The sequence below is a fragment of the Xylaria bambusicola genome (assembly GCF_022495145.1).
Source record: "Xylaria bambusicola strain CBS 139988 unplaced genomic scaffold F5B22scaffold_31, whole genome shotgun sequence".
In the NCBI taxonomy this organism is placed as follows: Eukaryota; Fungi; Ascomycota; class Sordariomycetes; order Xylariales; family Xylariaceae; genus Xylaria; species Xylaria bambusicola.
In genome coordinates this window covers 222,674-241,387 of record NW_025953584.1, presented here as the reverse complement: position 1 = coordinate 241,387, position 18,714 = coordinate 222,674, and the positions used below count along the sequence as shown (strand labels likewise).

Genomic DNA, 18,714 nt, shown 5'->3' with positions numbered 1-18,714 from the left:
CTCGTGCTGTTATGACTATTGACAACTCTTATGTCACGGACATTACTATCAGGTTCGGACCCCCGATCTGCCCAGTCACCTCGCCGGGCCCCGAAGCCACCAGCCGACAACGAGGGCATCGCATAGAGAAGGATTTATATCTCTACTCTGCTGAGAGTAGTGCATGGCTATATATCGCGACTATAAACGACGCAGACCTTCGGATCGATGACTTAGTCGTGACTGATGTGAAAGTTGGGGAGCATAACACTCGTGATGAGGACCTAGGTCTTGGATGGGAGAGTCGACCTGCTGGAGTCTGGATACGGAGAAACAAGTACAGGGAGAGCCATCAATCCGTGCTCGATCTAGATGTACTATTTGGTCTTGACGCTGTCGACCCGAGGCCACAGTGGACTCTCATGCAACAGCCTCTCCAGCTGAACGCTTCCCTCGACATACCGATCGCGAGATTGACTATCCGGCGTGGACGGGCTGCGCCTGAACCCAAAGATCCGCACCCACCAACGCCATTGAGAGCGAGAAAAAATGGGAAATTCAAAATTGTTCAGATCTCTGACACCCATATGGTTACTGGCGTCGGTGTCTGCAAAGATGCCATTGATGCCGACGGCAACTTTCTCCCCCAAAGCGTCGCTGATCCGCTCACCGTGGACTTCATTGGAGGCATATTGGATGTCGAGAGGCCAGATCTAGTGATATTGACCGGAGATCAGTTGCACCACGATATCCTCGATAGTCAATCCGCTATTTTCAAGGTCACGGCTCCTATCATCGCACGCTCGATCCCATTCGCGACCGTGTTTGGTAATCATGATGCAGAAGGCACACACGCTCTATCTCGTAAGCCATTCAAATATTTACTTGTATATTTCATGGAGAGAGATCTGTTTTGCCTGACTTGAGGATCTTGTAGGGGCCGCACAGATGTCACTGCTTCAAAATCTTCCTTTCAGTCTTTGCCAAGCTGGTCCTCAAGAGATTGAAGGTGTTGGCAATTACTACCTCCAAGTCTTTTCCCACAATGCACCGTCGCCACTGATAAGTCTATTCTTCCTCGACACCCATGGACAGATCAAAAGCGAGGTCAAGGATCCGGACTACGAACCGATCCGGCAGGGTCAAATCGAGTGGTTCAAGAACACTTCGCGGAAACTACGAAAAGCACGGGATGATGATATTAGTTTCAACAACAACGATTACCATGTATCATTAGCGTTCTTGCATATTCCATTCCCCGAATACGCAGACGATAGCCTGAGGATCTTCGGTGGCCACCGAAGGGAGCCTACCGAAGGCCCGAGCCTCAACTCGCATTTCTACGATGCTCTAGTCGAGGAAGACGTGGTGGCGGTAGGGTGCGGGCATGATCATGTGAATGACTTTTGCGGCCTAATGCAGAGGAAGAACGATGGAGACTTACAAGAGGGTCGCCATAAGCCATCTCGGCTGGGCCCCTGGCTGTGCTATGGAGGTGGCGCCGGGTTTGGGGGATACAGTTCATACGGCGGAAATAGATACCATCGCCGCATGAGAATCTGGGATTTCGATACGAACACTGGGACGATAGCGACCTGGAAGCGCGTTGAGTATGCTAGAGAGAGGGTAGATGAGCTAGTACTTGTTGAAGGTGGCACTGTTGTTAACCCCAGTACACAGGATTAACTCAGTTCGCCTTTATCAATAGTCCTTTGCTCCGTAGGGTGACCTTAGGGGTTGAAAATATGCGGCATGATCCATGAGGGTAGGTGATTTGCCTGTGTTATTGATAATGTAGGATGGCGGTCTGGCGAGAAGCTATCACTGACAGATAAATCCAGTGGACTCTAATATGTGCATTAGAAACTTGTTATGCTAAGATCCTTTGCTATAATGGTAGGTAGGGAAAGTGATGGGTCTTTGGTCAGAGTATTGCGAGTCCTTCTTGTAAGATCATAGTCACATGGCGATTCAAAATTCGCAGCATAATACATGGTATGGTCGTCGATGTCCCAGCACCAAAGAATTACAGGTTAGGTATCCTGCGTGACTTGAAAGCAGCGCCCAAGCCTTTGATGAGGATACTTCGGAAGGTGCACCTTGACCACCAGTGATCGCCACTTCCTGATGGTCCCTGACCTTTGCTGATCCATCGTGTCTCTCTTGCTTCTCCCGTTACTATTTCTCTATCCGCCTGACATCGCGCGACATGGACAACAACGACATGCGTCGGTATAGATATATAAGCACCATCGTAGTTAACCGCATCACCATCATTCTGAGAACGCCATCTTAACAGTCCTAATATCTTTTTATATCCTGATCCTAGTCCTTCTTCCCATAGCAGGGCTAGAGAGGCCCGGAGACCGTGCTGTTTTCTCTATGACGAAATCAACGAGCAAGCGATGCATAATCCGTCCCAGACAGCCCAGCTAAATCCACGCAAAGAATTTGGCAATATGAACGCTGAAAATTCCCCAACATCCGATCTAGAATCACAGCGGAATTCACCGAAGACACCAATCGATCCCTCTGATCTCTCGCCCCCGCCTCCCAATGGAGGACTCGTGGCATGGCTTCAAGTTGCCGCTGCCTTCGCTGTCCAATTCAATACATGGGGCTTCGTCAGCTCGTTCGGGACCTTCCAGACTTATTACGAGTCAGGGGAGCTGTTCAAGGCATCCTCAGCCCGCATATCTTGGATCGGGTGCACTCAAAACCTCCTGATACTGTTACTCGGCCTCATAGCAGGACCCGTTTACGACAGGGGCTACCTTCGGCAGCTGCTCTGTGTAGGCAGCTTCATAGCGGTGTCTAGTTTCATAGCCCTTTCCTTTAGCAAGAGGTACTACCAGGTGTTCCTCTCACAGGGCGTGGGCCTCGGCCTCGGCTCAGGATTGCTGTTCGCGCCTACTATGTCGCTCGTTTCAACATATTTCAGCACCCGCGCAGGCCTCGCTCTCGGAATCGCGTCTTCGGGCTCTCCGATAGGCGGCATCGTCTATCCTATTATGCTTTCCGGATTGATCCCTCGAATCGGGTTCCCCTGGGCTGTGCGAGCTATGGGTTTCATTGCCCTCGGCATATTCTTGCTCCCATTAGCCGTGATGCGTATCCGTGTACGTGCTCCTAAACCTCGCGCCGTGGTGGACTGGTCCGCGTTTCGTGACACCCCTTACATGTTCTTCCTCTTCGGCGTATTTCTTAGCTTGATAACTCTCCCTATCGTCTCTTTTTATATCTCTTTTTATCCCTTGAATCGTGGGTTTACCAATAGAAACCTCGCGTTCCATATGGTAGCCATTCATAATGTCGGGTCGTTTTGCGGGCGAATCCTCCCAAACGCCTTATCCGACCACATAGGGGTATTCAATACTCTGGCACCATCAGCTCTACTACTAGGGGTGGCCATGATCTCTTTCATCCGTATGTTCAACGCCGCCGGTATAATCACGGGCTCACTTGTCACTGGATTTTTCGGAGGCGTTGTTGTTGCGCTGCCACCCGTCTGCTTTGGCGTACTTACCGAGAACAAGTCTCTGATTGGTACCCGTATAGGAATGGGATTTGCGATGGCCGGACTCGGGCTGATGGCCAGCGGGCCGGCCGCTGGCGCGATACTCCGCGCTCCAAGAAATCGATTAGACTGGACCGGTGTTTGGGTGTACGGAGGTTCGGTAGCATGCGCATCTGGGCTAGTTTTCGCCATTGTGCGCATTATGAAGTCTGGACTGAAGTTGCGTGCCAAGGTTTAATATCGCTACACGAGATGGCCCAAGGAACTTTTATACACTACGAAACCTGATGCGCTATGCGGACGCACAAATGCAGTTCAGATGAGGCCACCATCTAATACCCATCTTCCCACATTGACATGACTTAGTGAAGTATAAAATTAGTAACTAAGATTGCTAGAAACCATACCTTTCATCTCAATATTTTGCTCAGGTTGTGCCCTTCAGATCGACCCATATTCACATAGAATTTCAATATTTCTAGGTGTTATTTGTGTTTCACCGTTGTACCATCCCCGGCTCTTCGGCACCCCGATCACCTGTTAAGTGGTGCATGCACCTTATTACGGCATTACTGATTTGCCAGTAAAGGAAAAATGATCAGGTGATTCGAGACTATTTGATACACCAATATTATGTATCTGGACTCAAGATCTGATTATGATCCTCGGCAGATTCGTGCATCCTCAAGGTAGTTCAGATTATGCCAGCGTTTCTTCTCCTCACTGATACTGTGTTTCTGAAAGAAGCTGAGTTCATTTCGTATCGCACGTCGATAGTGGTGCGCTGAAACGCGAATCGCTACGCGACTGTTTTCATATGCATAGGGATTGTGCGCTCAAGCGAAGTTCAGTTTGTCTACAAGAGGCGATAATCAATCATTAACTTCGTCGCTAGATATGGTGTTGTAAATGGAGAACTACGATACGTAATAAAATTTTCCTTCATCGTCTGAATTTTGGGACACTTCAAAGCTGCATCAGTGGTCTCTTGCTGCTCTATCAGGATGAAAGCTATTTTGCTTCTGGACCCAGAATGCCAACGTCTAGACCCATTCTGCGAACATCCTCATTCGTAGAACGTTACTTCAACAGTGGCTCCCCAAGACTCCAATAAAGCGGGAGATTCGATATGAAATATAACGACTGTCAAAGTGAGTTGGCGAAATGAGTGTCCTGAATCTGCATCTTATACTTAGTGAGTACCAAGCTGACAATTTATGATGCCCCGCGTCGAATGATATAGGATTGGTTGGAGAAAGCGGCCACATCGACATATCCTCAAATCACGATTTTCTGGGTTCGGCCAAATACACCTTTTATGCTATGACAAATAATGACCGTGGTTAGGTTAGCTTTATATGTATTCAGGAAGCACAGGTTGATTACATGACTTTCTCATGGACAAAGTAGCATCGCTCCCGAGCTCTGTGGATTGTATGATTACTTACGGAATATTAGGTAAATAACTAACCGTCGAGATTTGGGTATGGGGTCCCCCGCCTTTGGTGCCATTTTGGTTCAAAATATTCCCCGCTCCCTGTCAATTGCCATGCTTGCACCTAACAGGCAAGACGGACGAGCTCAATTTGTTCGTCTTTTCGTCTTTGATGTCTATCCTACTGTTGACTCTGGCGAGCGAGTCTGCCATTGGACCAACCTCTCGCGCTTGACTTGACAGAATTCTTAGTTTGGCCCCGTCGAGAGCGTGCAAACCTTGGTCCATCGGACACTGATCGGGTGCACGGCGGCTATCTGTAGTGTGATGCCTGACATGATTGGGCTGTTCGCATCCCCACCTGCTGCACCCGGCCGTCTATTTTTGGGGCCGGGCGAATCAGACCTCAGATGTTCCCTGGATGGCGTTCCTCCATTCCCATATCGTCAAATGCCCATGTCGGTACATGTCAGTACCGTGCTGACCATGTCACTTCTCACTGGAGGGGGAAGCCTGCTACCCTGAAGGTGACTATGCAGCGGAAGCAGCCTTGGCCGCTCCCAGTGGTTGTCCGTCATGACCAACCCCACCGCCGAAGGCGTCCAAGGCGCTTAATCTTGTGCGAGAGCGCCGACAATGGGAGATGGCGAACGAACATCACCGCCGCCAACTACCTGTGCCCATGTGCGCCATGCAGCGCGCTGGGCCAGGGTCGAAAATGCTTGGGCACTCCGCTGCTCTGGTATATACACCTCCATGGCTCCTAATCTACCGGCAGACTGGGGAGAGATTCCTATTTTCTTGCCACCTTTTTAGGATCCTGCCTGCCTGTTGGTAGCACAGCGACTCGAGTAGCGTTCGGATGTTTGTGTCTCACTCTTCCGTCCTATTTTTTGCATCTTGGTTATACAATACTGGCCACCACAAACTTCGATTATGACCCGATAGGACGGGCTTCTAATTTCAATATATCGAATTAATACTAGGAGGTGGGCTAAGGAAGACGGGCGATAAGTTGGGAACAGGATACTTTTTCTATTTGACATAGAATTGGTGGATATATATAATAAGCAGACGGGGCGGCAGCATGTCGTCGTCAATCGCGCCGTCGGGAGGGTTCTCTCTCTTCCCGAGCGCCAGTATGTCCCAAACACCTCCGAGGAAGACGACGCCCAGGCCGCGCGCTAGCACGCCGCAATCACCACGAGGACGTGGTCCATCCGTGGATATGTCGCCCCCACGAAATGGTCGACGCACGCCGGATGGCCTGGCGGGGTATATAATTGACGGGGCTCCAGCAGAAGCCAGTGAGCTCCGGATGGCGTCAAACAATCCATTTTACCAGAGCGCAGCTGGTCCATCCGCACAGACGCCTCCCTCGCCGCGTCCAAGCGTCCCACCGAAGGACGTCCCGCAGAGGACGGCCACACAATTGTCAAAAGCGAGCACTGTTATTGGCCGAAGCCCTAGTGAGAGATCACGGAATTCAATAGCCAAGCGGCCGTTGGAGGAAATGCCAGCAACTGTACCCGAGACAGAGACTGCCATACGATCGATATTTCCCCAGTATGACCACGCATTACCATATGATCAACAACACTACTATCCCACCCAAGCAAGCCCAACCCATATACCACGGACAGTAATCAGCAGACAGTCCCATATACCGCAACAGATTGAACCTAGGAGTCCCCCCATTCGAAGTCCCATACGGAGTCCGATGAGTGCAGGGTCGGCTCAGCAACGCTGGCCGAGGCGGCCGCACGAACCTCCCGTGATCCCACCCGTGAGTACTACCGAGGAGCTCCGGGACTACTGGAAAGCGGCGAATGGGTGGAAGGCATCCAGCGTTGAGGGACGGACGTTCTGTCTGAAACTCCTCCCGGAGAAGGACGCCCCTATCTACACGTTGACGTCGAGGACGCAGCAGCCGCTGTATCACATGCGTATCGACCCAACCTCAGCATCCGCGTACGTAACGCTTAGTAGACATGACCCTAGCAAGCCGTGCAAGGACAAGGACCCTACCGAGGCCTCGCGCAATTCTACGGGCCTTCTGAGCGCAATCCGCGAAGCCGAGGGCAAGCAGCCATGGCAAGAAGCCCTAACTACAACGCTCGAAGAGCCGTCGCGGCGTCTACCTCCCAACGACGGCCTCGTGGCCCTGCTGTACCCGAGCGCCGCCGCCAAAGTAGCCATGGAAAGACCGTACGACGTGGCGGCCGTAGCGGCCGCGGAGCGCGAATGTGCGCGCCTCGTCTGGGACGAAGACAGCGCCAACTACTTCCTCGCGCACCCGGCGGTCGCGACGCCGTTCTGCATCACGGTTGAGCGGAGCCCGGCGTGGAGCCGCACGGAGTACACAATCGAGCACATCGAATCGCCGCAGCATCTGGGCCGACTGACGCGAGACGGCACGGGCGAGGGGTGGATGGAGCTCGACACGCTTGTCGCGAGCCGCATCGAGAGCTACTACGCGCTGGACGTAGCCGCCGCAGCGCTCCTCCTCGTCGCGCGTCTGGACGAGAAGAACGTTCTCGTCGAGCAATTCGCGCCTCCACCTGCCGTGCACCTGCGCGACGAGCAGCAGCCCTCGCGACTGTCGTTCCAGCGCATGGGGAGCGCGCTCGGGAAGGACAAGAACAAGAAGAAGAGCAACAAGAAGCGCGGCCGCTTCGAGGTCTTCGAGCTGGATCTCGAGAGCCAGGCTAGCAGTCTCGGGGCCAAGCTCGATGTCAAACAGTCCGAAAAAGAAAAGCTACCGGGCACCGCGCGCACCATTATCAAGTTGCTTAGTTTCGCGTTCAAGTGCGTCATCTGGGCGCTCACGCTCGCGTTTAAAGCCGCCATGGCTATCATCGTGGGGCTGACGAGATGCATTACCAAGGACAAGTTGTGATACACGGGACTAGTCTACGCGACGGCATGGCTTGTCTCTGTTTGCTGCACCTGGATAGCAAAATGGGCGAATAGGGTAGAACTGGGCGAATCTTGGGTCGGGAATCTTTGTACTAGTTGGATACGGCTGCGCTAGAAACGGGCGATGGGGGGTCTTTTGTCGCTTACTTTAATCCCTCTTTCAGCTTTATATTTCAGCTTGCCCGATATATACAAGTAATTACTACTACCCCGTGCGTCGACGCATGGGCGGGCTCTTCTTACTTCCTCGTACCTCTTGCATTGAGCTGGGATATAATGGTACCAGAAGAGAGGCGGGCCACCGAATGAATACATGATTGATGGTAGCGAAGCGCGGAGTTCTGTTCATATATGGGCCGGGGGTGTTTTGAGTGAGCGAGTGAGCGAACGGGGAAGACATAGGTATATATATTTTGGGATATTGGATAGCAGCCTGGGAATTCAACGCCTGGTGGTTTTCCTGTTAACGCCATGCACCTGCCTGCCTCATCAAATATATATCGAATTTCCCGATCGCACAATGCAAGAACGCCGTTAATGCTAAATATGACCTTGTATTCGCCATCCAGTTAAAAATCATGCTTCGTAGGGTAATCCGTTTACCGCTTCCTCTCTCGCACCTTGAACTTCTTCCCGGACTTCGTTACACCCCCCATTGTCGCGGTCTTAGCCATTCTAGCGCGCTGGATCTCGAGCTCCTGCTCGGTTTGGGCAAGCACGCGCTGCTTTTTCCGGGCGTTTTGTAGGCGTCGCTTTAACTTTTCCAAGAGTTTCTGTTTCTCTTCTGCACGCAATTTTGCCGGGTTCGCGCTCTCTAGATCCTCGTCCTGGTCCTCCGGAGACTCGGTTTCCAAATCTTGCCGTATCTTGTCTTCCCGTTCATCTTGTCCATCTGCAAAGATAATCTTCTTGTTCTTCGATCCGGATTTCTTTTTCGCGCTGGGCTCGTCTGCGAAATCGAAGTCTAGGTCCATATCGTCCTTGTCCTCTTCGTTTTCGTCGATATCACCACCAAGTGCAATGACACGTTCTTCGAGTGCGCGGACCTCTTTCATCGCTACATTCCGTACTGACCGTATATACCCCATATCCTGCGTTTTGAGGAGCCGGACTACGTCTACGTCGAGCCCTTTGTTGCCACGGTCGCCGGCTACGGTACCGTCCCATTTCTTGCTGCCACTTGAGAGCACGGTATCAGGGCCTTTCCGTGAGAGCATACCAAAGTAGAATTCCTATTTCAATACCAAACACGTCAACAACTCATGTTATACAACCCATGCTTGTGGGATGCGAGTTTATTTGGGATGGGAAGGACAAGAGTTAGATCTACATCTTCATTACGGTCTTCTGCCTTCTTTCGAAGGCTCTTGAGCTGTGCCTTCTTGCGATTGTGATCTTGCGCTCGAAGACGGTAGTCCTATGTCCCGTTAGCGTTGACTATCAGCTACGAGGCAGTTGGTCGAGAATGCACACCTTGTGCTTCTCGAGGAGACCGTAGCGACCCTTTCGTTCTTGCAGTTGATCTCGCTCGCGGTGAACGCGCCGGTTTACGGCGTTTCGCAGGGAAGACATGGTTGCGATCGTTCGTATGTGAGTTGATGGTTCGCCGTGCGACGTCTGCGGGATGTTTGGATTGTAGAAATTTGGTCCTGACGATAGACGATAAGACAGAGCTGATAAGGGAGCTAGGGGTCAGTCAACCCCTTGTATCAGTGGTACCTACACAGTACCTAACCTAGGTAGAGCCCAGCCACCAGCCCCGCCCCCAAAGTTTAGTGTGGGTGATACCTGTTGAAAGTACTATGTACCTAATCTCAGGGCCTTAACTTTACGCACCGTACAAATTCTCGAAGACGTTCTGTATTAGATTTCGATTCGTAATACGTCTTGTCTCTGATCTTGCGCGTCAATATCAGAAAACATTGGATATTCCCTGCTGTAGAATCACGATGATTATACTCAAGCATGATTCATTCACCTTAATCTGTTTGGAGCAGCCGTGATCGTCATGGAGACGGGAACATAGCATGTTGTAAGTTGGGAGGTGATGCCGGATAAATAACCAGCAGAACTATCAGATCTGCTCCCTTAAAATGCTCTTCGGAACAGAATGCACCGATATCATAATGATCTAAGCTTGAGTCGTCCTCAATTTCATTTTTCCATGCCTGTGCAAATTGACCCGTTGCGTTTGGTCTTCGACTTCCCCTTTGACTATGCGTTACATGACAAGCATTCGACAATTCCTCGACAATGGCTAAAAAGTCCAATGCCAAGCTGGCCATAACCAAAACTCAAGCTGCAGCATCGATCACCATCGCCATCTTTTGCGCTCTTTCCGCTGTATGGCTACTTGGCCCAGCATCGAAACTCCTGAGGGATTCGCCCCAATCCCCCTCACCACTACTGCAGGTGAACTCATCACATAGCGATTTGCAATGTGAAGACCAGAGCTATAAGACCGAGCTTATTTCACTCGATCCACTCGTCATCTATATCCGCAACTTCATCACCAAGGGGGAGATTGACGACATCGTAAATGCTGGCGAAAATCGCTTCAACCCCTCCGTAGTGAATCAGAATGGGCGGATGATTCAGAACCCGTACCGTACCTCGTGGAGCGCTGGCTTGCCAGCTGATGCTCCCGCAGTAAAATGTGTTCTCGAACGGTCGAGAAGATTCCTCGGAACTGTTCTTGACCCTGATGAAGACGAGATGGGTGTGCCACAGCTTGTGCGATACACCGAAGGGCAGGAATATAATCTGCACCACGACTGGATGCGGATACCCCACGCGGCCTTCGATGGGTCAGCACGAACGTTCAACCGGGTTGCGAGTTTCTTCGTTATTCTTCAGGATGAATGTGTCGGAGGGGAGACATGGTTTCCCTTCGTCAAGCCCGTTTCATCCCAGCTGAACGGGAACGACGAAGGCAGGCTATGGCGCGAGCACGAAGATGGTGGGCTTGCTTTCAAACCTGTGGCCGGGAATGGTATCTTTTGGGTGAATTTATTCCCCAATGGTACGGGAGATACACGGACTGTGCATGCAGGGTTGCCAGTCACGGGCGGGTTGAAGACTGCAATGAACATTTGGCCAAGACAGTACCGCCCTAACTCGTGATCAACTCATTATACGAGTTAGAGCCCATCTTCTTGAGCCATTCATCTGCCTAAGATCTAGGTATAAGCACTAGCCTCTGTGATTATACCCTTCTGAGAGACTGTGACATTGTGGCGAAAGCCTTTATTGTTGTACATTAGAAAGATGCATGTCAACTTCGAGGGCAAACTAGGGGCTATGCAACAACAAAATAACCCAACTCGGAAAAACATGGAACTAACCGTTCACTGTTTCCGAGTATTGAATCAATCATCGTGCCTAGCAATTTTTACGTACTTCGTTTGATACGATGTAAATTCTTGTATGCTACGTTAACATTGCGTATTTCACTTGAGCCAAGTGGGGAGTTGAGCATTACGTCAATGACTCACTTCTTCCCCATAAGTATAAATGGATTATAATGACATGGTATCAAATCACGAATTCATCTTATGAAGCAGATCATACTTAATTAACCCATTCAATATCAGAATGCCTCATCCAGATGCCGATTTACACCCCGTCGCGACCGGTCTCGCGAAGCCGACGGTTGACGTAAGACTGATCGTCATTATCAGTTACAGCTGTTATGAAATGTACTAACAACTTTCATAGGACCACGCAGCTGAGCAACAATTGAAATTATTCGCAGGATGGTTCTGCCCCTTTGTTCAACGGACATGGATTACTCTCGAGGAGAAAGGGATACCCTACCAGTACATCGAAGGTAATAATATTCGTCGCCCCGTCTTAGGCCTACGTATCGGAGCTTTTACTCACATATGCTCAGTAAATCCCTATAACAAGGGTCCAGAGCTCATGCGCTCGAACCCGCGGGGTCTGGTGCCGACGCTAGAAGTAGCGCCCGGCAAGTCACTGTATGAAAGCAATGTGCTCTGCGAGTACCTAGAAGATCACTACCCCGATCACAAGCCGCGCCTACTCCCCTCAGACGACTACGAGCGTGCGCATTCTCGCATCTGGATGGACTTCGTCACGAGCCGCATAATCCCGGCGTTCCACCGTCTGTTACAGTTCCAGCCGAAATCGTACGAAGGTGACGGGGCCGCGCGGCTCGATGAACTGCGCGCTGAACTTAGGAAGTTCCTGCTCGAGTACGCGGCCGAAATGGCTGATGCTAAAGAGGGCCCTTTCTTCGCTGGTCATGACATCGGATTAGTTGATATTGTTCTGATGCCGTTTGCCGTGCGGCTTTGGGTCTTCGACGAGTTCAAGGGAGGGCTGGGGATTCCTGAAAAGGGGAAGGGTGGAGAGGACGAGGAGAACTGGGAGAGATGGCGTGTCTGGATTAATGCTGTTGAGCAGCGCGAGAGTGTAAAGAAGACGACGAGCGATAGGGAGCATTATCTGCCTATTTACAAGCGGTATGCTGATGATACTGCTCAGTCGGAAATGGCTAAGGCAAGCAGGGCTGGACGGGGAGTACCTTGAGAGGGAAGATGAAGCGAAGGATAATTACTAGGTATCTAGGCCTGTTGCATAGAAGACTGAAGCCTCTTAGTGGCTAATATGATCACAGGCGTCAAGCTCACTTGAAGACATAATGGCTGTTTCCGTGCATAAATCATAAGTATCTCTTGGTCAAAATTCACTTCGTGTCTAGACAACTATGAGTAACATGAACATCTCAATTTCTCTCCCTACTAGAGCATTTAGCCGTGGGTAGGTGGAGGGAAAGCTACAGCCAGGAAATTGAAATTGGGATTATTATAGCCGCCGCCTTCTTTCCAAGTTGATGCATGCGGCGCGTAGTAGTCCCAGTTAGATGAGGTGTTGAGACCAAGTTCAGCCCAAACAAAGAGACCGTTAGATAGACCGTTACCAAGTAAGATATAGTTCGGCAAGGGATCGTACTTCGAGGTGGCAGCATACCCAGTGAACTGATCCACCAGGTTTGCTGTCTTGGGGATCCGGTTAGTGTTGTATGGCGCCGTAGCCTCGATGGCGTCGCGTAAGGTCTGATCGAAGAATAACTGGGAAAGATGTGCTATGCGACCGCCGGTGTAGGTTCCGTTCGGCAAAGTCGTGGCTCCAACGTGTGCAATGAGGTGCTGGTGGGTGGCACGTCCCTGATAGTGCCCTGGGAAGATAGTGTCGAAGGACTGTTAAGAATATGAAGTTAATAATCGACAGGCACACTAGAACACAAAAGGTTATGTTGTTGAGGAGAGCAACAACAGCGGGATATTTAACATTGCTAGAAGCAGAAATAAAAGACATAGGGATACTAACCACTACGCCGTCTTTATCAGTGGGCTGAACACCGCGCAAATACGTGGTCCCGAGCCCTCCTTCACCGCGTGCGCTCACGCCGCTATATTGGCCGGTTGCGTTGCACGACCAAGTGTCGATCAGGAGCTGTGTGGCCGGCTTGCAAGTATTCACGTCGATGAATTGGAGTTCGAGATGCATGGGAACGCCAGGCACATTCTCCGTAACGTCTGAGCGGATGTGCTCTTGATTGACGAAATACGGCCCATTCGCATTATCCGGAGTCAAGATACAGCTGGTGTTGGACCCAAAGATGTCTGAATTAGAGGACTCCTTGTTCAAATCGATGGAACCTGTTTTATTATGACTTAAAGCGGCCCATTGTCGGAATTGGGCAGCACTTCGTCGATGAAGCCACGCCGCTAGGTACATGTGAGTCTTCATCCATCATGTCGCTGCGAGGTCTAGTAGATTTCCTTACCTTCAGTTAGACCTCTTTCTTCGCGTAGTCGTGCGAAGGTGGCAGCCCGGCGAGCGATGGCTCGCGCTTTGCGCGCTTTCACTTCCGGATCATTCTGGCACGCTTCCAGGGCCCTCGAGTTTATAATGTTGACTACGTGGGCATTGTCCACCTCATCCCTTATCTGGCGCGCACTCAGGTTCTCACCCGGATGCGCCGTGACCAACACGGACAGCGATAGCACCACGGCCACGCCGAGCTCGAAAAGTCGTTTGAACATCACGGTCAGGCCTGAATATTTCGCAGGAAACCCCGACTCAATCTTCTGGCGTCTTGAATTCTTAGTGATTTCATGTCTACCCGGGGCGCTTTGACCCTTTAAGCTAAGGCGAGAGTTCAATTGCTTCTCACGGGGCTAAGATTCGAATCCAGTTTAATTGCTTCCGTCCCTCATCTAGCTGCCAAGAACATAACTTTAAGATATATATCGGCAGACTACGGTGCGTGTAGCGGTGTGGTCGGCAAGACACAACGGAAGGAATAACAATTTTTCCTGCTATGGACTCAGATGACTCGTCGATCTAGGGCCCCCTGGCTCCGAACATAGCTTCTGTGTTTATCCGGAGCATTCAACAACCATTTTCGCACTAGTTCACGTGAAGGGGATGTGCACATCCCTTATGAGGCTAAATTAGTGAATGACATACCACTTTATTCTGAGAGGTCGCCTTAGATGCACCCCAGATGTATATATGCATCCTTTATAAGGACTTACTTGCCGAGACCAATAAGGCCCAGCTTTACCGCTGCCACGTTGCCCAGTCGGTATATCATCACATGACAACTGACGATCATTAGCAATGTTAACCGGTAAATGCAAGGGAGTATGGAGGAAAAGAGAGAATGAAATTGCGTGTTCCATAGTAGAGCATGCATTGAGACATATATTATCTTGTAAGATGTGGCCTGGGCGGTAGCTGCGGAGTATTACTTGACACAAAGCCCTCAAATATTGTTAAGAAGCATGGAAACGAACTTCATCGTGCCACTATGAGAGCCGCGGGTATTTCTTGTGAGAAAGTCTTTCTATCTTGTATAAAAATAGGATGATGCTAAAGAGTAAGGAGCTGTGCTTTAAGCAGTTAGTTTGAGGGTAATGTAGTAGGAAGGGGGAGAGGGTTAATTATCTGGTAACAATCATGAGCAATGGGAGGAAAAGACAACTGGTTGAGCCTAGTCTAGATCTGGTGTTCGCGTTTAGAATTCTATAGAAAATCTGTGTAACGCGCATGAAGAGCCGGATATTTACATTTTTTATAACGCATTGAATCCTTGAAACTAGCTAAGTTGTATGCTAGACGATACACTCCTCTCCCAAAAGATGTGCCGCCTTGTTCAACAATTCGGCTTGTCATGATCATAAGCTCGTCGGGTGCTCGCAGCTTCAAAACACCATTGCCAGAATGCTGCTAGCCTGGTAAAACTTTAGCACATTATGGCCTGAAGTCTTCCACTATTTAAGCACCGTTGCCGTTATAGGCGATGAGGTTCACAGTACTTCTGGGGAGGCTGGAGATTCCGTTGGAAGTACCCAGCGACTTAATGCGGGCAGTGACGGCAGCAGGGGAAGAGAGACCTTCAAGGGCAATGAGGTAGAGAGCAAGACCGGCTACATGAGGAGTGGACATGGATGTACCAGAGATGGTGTTAGTAGCGCTGTTGCCACCAATCCATGAGGACAGGACATTGACACCGGGGGCAGAGATATCGACGTAGGAGCCGTAGTTAGAAAAGTAAGCGAAAGCCCAGTTGGAGTCAATGGCGCCAACGGTGATGGCATTGGCAGCAGAGGCAGGGGAAACATTAGCGGCGTCAATAGCGTCGTTGCCGGCCGCGATGACAGATAGAACACCAGAGTTGTAAGCACTGTTGACAGCGTTGTTGAAGGCAGCAGAGTAGCCACCGCCTAAAAATATTAGAATTTGGACTGCGAGGAGGGATGGATGGGAGCGAATTCTTACCGAGCGACATGCTGATTACAGACAGCCTTTGGCGGCCCTTGCTAAGGATATCATTGACAGCCCAGTTGAAGCCATCGAGGATTATAGAGGTAGAGCTAGAGGATCCAGAGAAAACCTTGACGGAGATGATAGTAGCGGCTTTGGCTACACCGTAGGTAGCACCGGCAAGAGTACCAGCGACATGGGTTCCGTGACCGTTAGAGTCAATGTTCTGGCCACCGACAGCATTGTAGCCATAAGAACCGCGACCACCGAATTGGGTGTGAGTGGTCAATAGGCCGGTGTCAACAATATAAGCGTAAGTTCCAGCACCCGCGCTGTTGTCGTAGATATAGTTGGTAGAGCCCCTGGATCTGTGGGATATCGTGCCCAAGCCCCAGGTCGCGCCAGTCTGCTGAACTAGGGCTCGCTCAGAGATCTCTCGCTCGGAGACCTCCACCACATCATCGAATAGATGCCAAACCTGGTCCTGCTCGACAATAGCGACCTATAGAAAGCTTTAGTATTCTCTTGCGACTGTGAGGATTTTCAGCATACCTGAGGGCTGGCTTTTATCTCGGCAACGGTAGCCTCGTCCATCTCGACAGCGTAGGCCTTGAAGTCATCAATGCTGTAGGTCTTCTCAACACCAACAGTATCACGACGGCTCAAGCTTCGAGCGTGAACATCACGAGCCCAGTTAACGTGACTCTCGAATTCGCTGGCGCTGACATCGGTCTTCAAGGTGACGATGTATTTGTTGGGAATGTATTCAGGGTCGCTAACCTTCTTCGCCGGGGCAGCGAAGGCAGCAGGGAGCAAGGCTCCGAAGAACAGAGCCAAGTTGCGAATACTAGGCATGTTGGGAGTAGGATGGATGAATCGGTCTGGAGTCTACGAGCTGTGACGAGGAGATTGGAACATCATAAGTCGACCACTTCACCCCTTTATATAGACTCTTAGAGTCTGTGGCGACATCGCGGAGAGAGCCTGAGCAAGTGTTGCACAATGTTTGCCAAGCTGTTCGTCACAGAGCCAAGAGCTGTTGGGTTTCCCAAATCACTTAGACATGACTTTCAAAACGGGCTTATATTCGTAGGCTCTCAGATACCAGTCAAAATGAGGAAGGAGTGAAGCAGACAGCCTTGGTGGAGGGTAGTCAAGGCGAAGGTCGGGTGACGATATCTCTCTCTCCTATGTACACTAGCAGCATTTAGCAGCCTCTGCCAGCATTCTTGGCATCGTCCAAGTATCGAGATAGTGAAGCTCGAGCTGAAGAGTTGCATGATGTGTCAGTGGCCGTCGGCTGTCGTCGTGATACCCGCGAGAGTCAACATAAGCGATGGCGGCGACTCGGTTTCATCGAGTACTCCGACCTCGTCGTTAAATACGAAGTTGGTACTCTGGTATTCCTCGGACTTCTGAGGCAGTGATCATCGTACAGCTACTCGGAGCTCTCCGGATCGGCGATGTCTCGTGCCCACAAACTCCCACGGGTCTGGGGAGCCGCCCAGAGCGGCTAGGTGAGCATGCATGTAGCCGGGGGCATACATCAACAATATACTGAGGTGCGTGACACATGGAATGAAAGCATTCCAGGTGCGTGGAAATTGCCGCTAAGCCACGGGGGCATAGATATCGTCGAGATGGTTTAGTGTCACAGCTTGACCATCTCCAGATAGGAAGGCGGCAGATAAGTGTTCTTGAGGCTCGGGTACCCGCCGAGGGCGAGAATAGGAGCCAGCACGCGATTGGGCGTCAATCTAAACCAGCCTTCACCACCAGGTCTCAATGCTCGACGCCTCATAGGCAAGCGAGGTTAGCCGATCACGCTCGTTGGAAGAGCTGTGGATGTCATATTTCGAAACCTCAAGGGGCGAATACCTAGATGGCTGTGGCAGAAACATATCGAGCGTGGAGGATCAACATGCAAGCCACTTGTGCGCAAACGGACGGTAATGAGAGGCGTTAGTACCAATTTGGTTTCGCAGGCATCCCTTGGACCCAGACGCGTTAGCAACCCCTCCCTGTTAGTCGACGATAAACCCAACGGTTCAACCGGCAAATGATTGGTGACGTGCTTCTAGCGCCGGCTGCCTCATCTTGGCCATCTCTTGGCTGTCCTTGAATTAACTTCACAGCTTCCCTTTTCGTTATACACCCCGCCGGGGCTAGGGAAGGCTAGAATAGTCAATATGATGAATACCTCTCAAAGTTTGACCTCTTGCTGACAACCGAATGCGCCCTTAGTTGGAAAATCAGGTGTAAAACCTGTCTGATTTGTTATGTGGCTAGCGGTGTCTCTGGTGGGGTTATCGTAAAGACTTTGCAAGTTTTTCCTGCTCTTCATTATGCTATGATATATGATATATTGCCTAGTAAAAGCTGGTAGATGTGATGCAACCGACGTCGGGGATTTATCGCGATCAAGCCAAAATTTGATTGGGCAATTCATATCCAACCCGCTTGGTAGAATGGTGCAGTGATGCCAAGAAAACACGACACTGCAATCATGTCCAATCCAAGCTCTCGCTGGCGCTTGAAATGAGATGGGCCAAAAATGTGGCCAATGCCCATTCGCGAGAGTAGAGCAAGGCCAGCGGAGCGGACTGTCTAAATTCACCGCATTCTTGCTAAACAAGTGAATGTGATGTACTTTGACTGTATACTAGAGCACGTGTCTTTCTAGAATTAAGTTGGCCGTGCCCTCCATATCTTCGCTCGTCTAGGCAGCTAAACGGCCTTCCGTTTTCAAGCCCAGCGTCTCATTAGAAATGGATCATTCAATACCAATACCCTGCCGAGATCCGGGATAGTTTCAATGCACCATAACATTGAAAGGGACGGGTCTGCTAAGGCTTGTGGTCACTGAAGATGGGATATCTCATCATAATCACGATAATCCAACAATAGCTAGCCATCGGTGTTCGCGAAGCTGGGAGTGTGAGCATAGACCTCACAGGAAGCTGATGCTGTAGTCTAGAATCAATTTAGCTAAGCCACGTGTTGCAGAACGTAACACTCTCAAAGGCAATGCTCAGTTGACTCGTTGGCTTGTCTATTCTTGTCA

At 50.5% G+C, this 18,714-nt stretch overlaps 8 protein-coding genes across 8 annotated transcripts; 5 read left to right on the top strand and 3 right to left on the bottom strand.

Annotated features, from left to right (window-relative positions):
• Positions 1–11: 11 nt before the first annotated feature.
• F5B22DRAFT_637400 (Metallo-dependent phosphatase-like protein) lies at positions 12–1,665 on the top strand (the record flags this gene model as incomplete). Its single annotated transcript, XM_047977435.1, has 2 exons — positions 12–843; positions 917–1,665. The coding sequence occupies 2 exons, from the start codon at positions 12–14 to the stop codon at positions 1,663–1,665; spliced, it is 1,581 nt and encodes a 526-aa protein (XP_047829300.1).
• Positions 1,666–2,025: 360 nt separating this feature from the next.
• F5B22DRAFT_283197 (monocarboxylate permease) lies at positions 2,026–4,011 on the top strand. Its single transcript, XM_047970317.1, has one exon. It carries the CDS (start codon positions 2,385–2,387, stop codon positions 3,732–3,734), a length of 1,350 nt encoding a protein of 449 aa, XP_047829299.1. The 5' UTR covers positions 2,026–2,384; the 3' UTR covers positions 3,735–4,011.
• A 1,847-nt stretch (positions 4,012–5,858) lies between these two features.
• On the top strand, positions 5,859–7,997 carry F5B22DRAFT_283176 (uncharacterized protein). The gene has a single exon (XM_047970316.1). It carries the CDS (start codon positions 6,019–6,021, stop codon positions 7,828–7,830), a length of 1,812 nt encoding a protein of 603 aa, XP_047829298.1. The 5' UTR covers positions 5,859–6,018; the 3' UTR covers positions 7,831–7,997.
• A 310-nt stretch (positions 7,998–8,307) lies between these two features.
• Positions 8,308–9,682, bottom strand: F5B22DRAFT_283154 (small-subunit processome). The gene is made up of 4 exons (XM_047970315.1): positions 9,574–9,682; positions 9,324–9,499; positions 9,181–9,267; positions 8,308–9,082 (listed from the first exon to the last, which is right to left on the bottom strand). Exons 2-4 carry the CDS (start codon positions 9,420–9,422, stop codon positions 8,450–8,452), a joined length of 819 nt encoding a protein of 272 aa, XP_047829297.1. The 5' UTR covers positions 9,423–9,499; positions 9,574–9,682; the 3' UTR covers positions 8,308–8,449.
• On the top strand, positions 9,483–11,308 carry F5B22DRAFT_613014 (uncharacterized protein). Its single transcript, XM_047975387.1, has 2 exons — positions 9,483–9,523; positions 9,687–11,308. Exon 2 carries the CDS (start codon positions 10,104–10,106, stop codon positions 10,971–10,973), a length of 870 nt encoding a protein of 289 aa, XP_047829296.1. The 5' UTR covers positions 9,483–9,523; positions 9,687–10,103; the 3' UTR covers positions 10,974–11,308.
• Positions 11,309–11,374: 66 nt separating this feature from the next.
• F5B22DRAFT_613013 (putative glutathione S-transferase) lies at positions 11,375–12,503 on the top strand. Its single transcript, XM_047975386.1, has 3 exons — positions 11,375–11,507; positions 11,568–11,679; positions 11,743–12,503. The coding sequence occupies exons 1-3, from the start codon at positions 11,445–11,447 to the stop codon at positions 12,402–12,404; spliced, it is 837 nt and encodes a 278-aa protein (XP_047829295.1). The 5' UTR covers positions 11,375–11,444; the 3' UTR covers positions 12,405–12,503.
• Positions 12,504–12,530: 27 nt separating this feature from the next.
• F5B22DRAFT_283093 (Intradiol ring-cleavage dioxygenase) lies at positions 12,531–14,156 on the bottom strand. Its single transcript, XM_047970313.1, has 3 exons — positions 13,666–14,156; positions 13,206–13,606; positions 12,531–13,075 (listed from the first exon to the last, which is right to left on the bottom strand). The coding sequence occupies exons 1-3, from the start codon at positions 13,922–13,924 to the stop codon at positions 12,626–12,628; spliced, it is 1,110 nt and encodes a 369-aa protein (XP_047829294.1). The 5' UTR covers positions 13,925–14,156; the 3' UTR covers positions 12,531–12,625.
• A 707-nt stretch (positions 14,157–14,863) lies between these two features.
• F5B22DRAFT_283098 (peptidase S8/S53 domain-containing protein) lies at positions 14,864–16,766 on the bottom strand. The gene is made up of 3 exons (XM_047970314.1): positions 16,203–16,766; positions 15,666–16,152; positions 14,864–15,610 (listed from the first exon to the last, which is right to left on the bottom strand). Exons 1-3 carry the CDS (start codon positions 16,503–16,505, stop codon positions 15,162–15,164), a joined length of 1,239 nt encoding a protein of 412 aa, XP_047829293.1. The 5' UTR covers positions 16,506–16,766; the 3' UTR covers positions 14,864–15,161.
• Between the last annotated feature and the right edge of the window lie 1,948 nt (positions 16,767–18,714).

Excerpts from the sequence above, each read along its gene's own strand:
- F5B22DRAFT_283154 (XM_047970315.1), bottom strand. The coding sequence starts at position 9,422 with ATGTCTTCCCTGCGAAACGCCGTAAACCGGCGCGTTCACCGCGAGCGA. Across the intron at positions 9,268-9,323 it reads GTCTCCTCGAGAAGCACAAG|GACTACCGTCTTCGAGCGCA; the intron begins GTGTGCATTCTC and ends AACGGGACATAG. Across the intron at positions 9,083-9,180 it reads CAGAAGACCGTAATGAAGAT|GAATTCTACTTTGGTATGCT; the intron begins GTAGATCTAACT and ends GTATTGAAATAG.
- F5B22DRAFT_283176 (XM_047970316.1), top strand. The coding sequence starts at position 6,019 with ATGTCGTCGTCAATCGCGCCGTCGGGAGGGTTCTCTCTCTTCCCGAGC.
- F5B22DRAFT_283098 (XM_047970314.1), bottom strand. The coding sequence starts at position 16,505 with ATGCCTAGTATTCGCAACTTGGCTCTGTTCTTCGGAGCCTTGCTCCCT. Across the intron at positions 16,153-16,202 it reads AGATAAAAGCCAGCCCTCAG|GTCGCTATTGTCGAGCAGGA; the intron begins GTATGCTGAAAA and ends AGCTTTCTATAG. Across the intron at positions 15,611-15,665 it reads TGTAATCAGCATGTCGCTCG|GCGGTGGCTACTCTGCTGCC; the intron begins GTAAGAATTCGC and ends TAATATTTTTAG.
- F5B22DRAFT_283197 (XM_047970317.1), top strand. The coding sequence starts at position 2,385 with ATGCATAATCCGTCCCAGACAGCCCAGCTAAATCCACGCAAAGAATTT.
- F5B22DRAFT_613013 (XM_047975386.1), top strand. The coding sequence starts at position 11,445 with ATGCCTCATCCAGATGCCGATTTACACCCCGTCGCGACCGGTCTCGCG. Across the intron at positions 11,508-11,567 it reads TCGCGAAGCCGACGGTTGAC|GACCACGCAGCTGAGCAACA; the intron begins GTAAGACTGATC and ends CAACTTTCATAG. Across the intron at positions 11,680-11,742 it reads ACCCTACCAGTACATCGAAG|TAAATCCCTATAACAAGGGT; the intron begins GTAATAATATTC and ends ACATATGCTCAG.
- F5B22DRAFT_613014 (XM_047975387.1), top strand. The coding sequence starts at position 10,104 with ATGGCTAAAAAGTCCAATGCCAAGCTGGCCATAACCAAAACTCAAGCT.
- F5B22DRAFT_283093 (XM_047970313.1), bottom strand. The coding sequence starts at position 13,924 with ATGTTCAAACGACTTTTCGAGCTCGGCGTGGCCGTGGTGCTATCGCTG. Across the intron at positions 13,607-13,665 it reads AGAAAGAGGTCTAACTGAAG|CGGCGTGGCTTCATCGACGA; the intron begins GTAAGGAAATCT and ends ACATGTACCTAG. Across the intron at positions 13,076-13,205 it reads CTGATAAAGACGGCGTAGTG|TCCTTCGACACTATCTTCCC; the intron begins GTTAGTATCCCT and ends TATTCTTAACAG.